Source organism: Etheostoma spectabile, chromosome 8 (assembly GCF_008692095.1).
Source record: "Etheostoma spectabile isolate EspeVRDwgs_2016 chromosome 8, UIUC_Espe_1.0, whole genome shotgun sequence".
In the NCBI taxonomy this organism is placed as follows: domain Eukaryota; kingdom Metazoa; phylum Chordata; class Actinopteri; order Perciformes; family Percidae; genus Etheostoma; species Etheostoma spectabile.
Genome location: NC_045740.1, coordinates 16227857 through 16230628, shown reverse-complemented (window position 1 = coordinate 16230628; position 2772 = coordinate 16227857). Strand labels below are relative to the sequence as shown.

General features: G+C 39.6%; 1 protein-coding gene across 1 annotated transcript in view; it reads right to left on the bottom strand.

Annotated features, from left to right (window-relative positions):
• Positions 1–2772, bottom strand: part of eif4g2b (eukaryotic translation initiation factor 4, gamma 2b) — a 51497-nt gene that overhangs the window by 14755 nt on the left and 33970 nt on the right. Inside the window, exon 3 of the mRNA XM_032524702.1 lies at positions 2543–2608. Within this exon, the coding sequence (XP_032380593.1) occupies positions 2543–2608 (66 nt within the window). The remainder of the gene's footprint in view (positions 1–2542; positions 2609–2772) is intronic.

Below are 2772 nucleotides of genomic sequence, written 5' to 3'. Positions count from 1 at the left end.
AAAAAAAAAAAGTTATGGTGCAAATAATAACATCACATTTGGTTAAACAAAAAGGACAATAAGCCCCCCTCAGCATTTACAGTATATTTGTCCCGTCATCTCTCCCTAGACAGTGTGTCTTTTAGTTCAACAGTCAACACACAACTTGCCATCTGATCGCGCACATCCACACCAACCTAAAAAAATAATACAATTTAGAAACGTTAGTGTTTTGGTCAAATGAGTCACAAAAATGACATTCCTGATACTATAGCGTATGGTGCAAACACGGGACTTGTCAAACAGAAAGTGGGACTAGTTTTGCTTTCATTTTGGAAATTTTATAGATATGAAAGGATGAATATTGTGGGCCTACATACCTTGGTGTGATTCTAAGTGATTAAAAGTGCATATGAGTGAGTGTTGGCATGCAAATGAGTTACTATGTTCCATTCATTGTCTCAATGCGCTGTACAGCCATCATGCAAATGCATCAATTCCACAGCGGATGGGAGCGCCAACCTTATCGCTGCTGCTCCTGGCAAATAATGGGGGGTGTTTTTGTTAAAAACAACACCCAAAAACCCCCTCGGTTCAGTTTTCTAAACGTTGTCCCATCCTTAACTAGTTCTTAGAACATAACGTTCCTAGAATCTTTTTTTTCCTTGTGTACCGACTGGACCGGTTTGGGGATAATTAAATTCCTTTGGCCTTTCAGCTCCTACTTCAGGGCAGGGTCTTTTCCCTTTTCAGCATAGTGGTGGTTAGATGGCTGTGTTATGGTAACAAAAGGTCAGTTCCAATGGTCATTTGGCCAGTGTGAACGCAAATGGAAAAAAACGGTTTTGGGGGAGAGTAGTTAGAATAAATGTTTAGAAGTGGACTGTTCCTATAACTTCGTTCCTGTAACTACTTGGTCGGGAAGAGGCCATTACGACTGAATACATGTGCAGAAAAGGTATGTAGAGACCATCAGTGCAGGAGGGAAAAAGAAAGAATGACAGAATAATTTAAACAAATGTAAATCACAATGTATTGACTAGTTATTTTACAAGTGAGTGCACACTCACACTACAAATGGTGCACTAAAAAAAACTATCAACTTGTGTCCAACTTGCACAGAAAGGTCACAATAAGGAAAGAACCACATCTCCACAATACTTAAAACGTCCTCTATACTATTACCATTAAAATGTCATATATAATATTTATCGCTAAACTTTAGGCTATTATTAATCTTATGGCAGTACTCAGGCCAGTGACACCATCAGCATGTGGTTGTTATTATTAAATGTTCTATCCACTAGAGGGCATTCCAACTTTAGCCTCAAAAAAGGGGCCCATACGACACGGCGCTGTACCCTGGAAATCCGCGAGAGCACAATTTCAATTTGCTCAGCGAGTTACTCTGGCATCGAGTAATGCTGCCCATTAACTATGCCCTTGTAGCCGATCACCAATCACATCGGTGTATCTGATATAGGCGGGCCAGAGGCGAGCTGCACCCGTCCCATCGGTGTATCTGATATAGGCGGGCCAGAGGTGAGCTAAACAGAGGACAACAGTTTAATCTCCCAGTTAGCTCCGCTGGTAGCTAAGCGTGTGCAGCTCTGGACACATCACCCTGTGTGTTGTTGTATTCAATGTGTTATTCAATGTGTGCAGTGAGATTTTCATATGGACGATTGGTGCCGCCCCTCGAGATGGCCGACTTTCATTACTCAATGCCAGACTGTTTACAAAAAATAAACAAATCAATCAATTAACATTCATATCGCGATTCAAGCTCTACAGATTCAAAATTGATTCATAGAAATCATAATTTATTTTTTAATGTAACTACATTACATGTAATGTAGTTAAATGTGATTTGTTTTTAAATCAAATAGATTTAAAATCAAAAGCCCAGCCAAAATGTCATACATGTACTTTTAGCTAGCGACCATGCTAACGGTATTGATATCTTGCCAAACAGCTCTGTGACTACTTTTTACTTTAATGTTTTTTTAGCCGTTTATTTGCAAACTGTTTCTTGCATTTTGTCACGTTAATGAGAACACAGCTATTAGAAGTTAATATATGAAGTCAAAATTGACTGGGAGCTGAAGGGCTAGCTAACGTTGCAGTCATGAAACAAGAACAAGCTAGTTAATGACAACAAGATCAACATTCCCCCCCCCCAAACAGACAGAAACAGACAACCCATTTATATAAAAAAATAAATACCATTTGAATTATATTCGACTATGGGTATTTGTTCTGACAGAAATAGCTGAATGAAGATAATAATGCACCATCAAAACAATATTTGTCCCTTCACATAAGTGGGAGTACTCTGTTGCAAGGCCTTTAAAAAAACACTTTCCTCCTTTTCTACCCTTAGTTGTAAAAATAAGCCCACACTGCCTTCAGTGTATTCAAATCAAAGTGTCCTGGAATTCTTTAAATCAACAAAGTCGTGTAGTCCCCTTTTTCTGCAGTGGGGGACCATACTAGGGCCATCGGGGTAATAATTAAATCTGTATACATCGAGTGTGCGCCAGTACAATTCCAAATGACAAACCTGTTGCCGACAGTCTTGGGATAGTGCTGAGGTGCGCCCCTACCACCTCCTCCCCCCGAAGAAGCACTGCAGAAGCAAACACAAGGAAGGGAACACTTTACATGCATGCAACACTACGCAAGCTCAAAGATGAATTGTTCCTCTTATTCATTTATTTAGGCATTATTCACACCCATAAAAACTCAGTAGAAACAGCCTCTGCTTACAAATGGGTTGAATTTACAGTCACA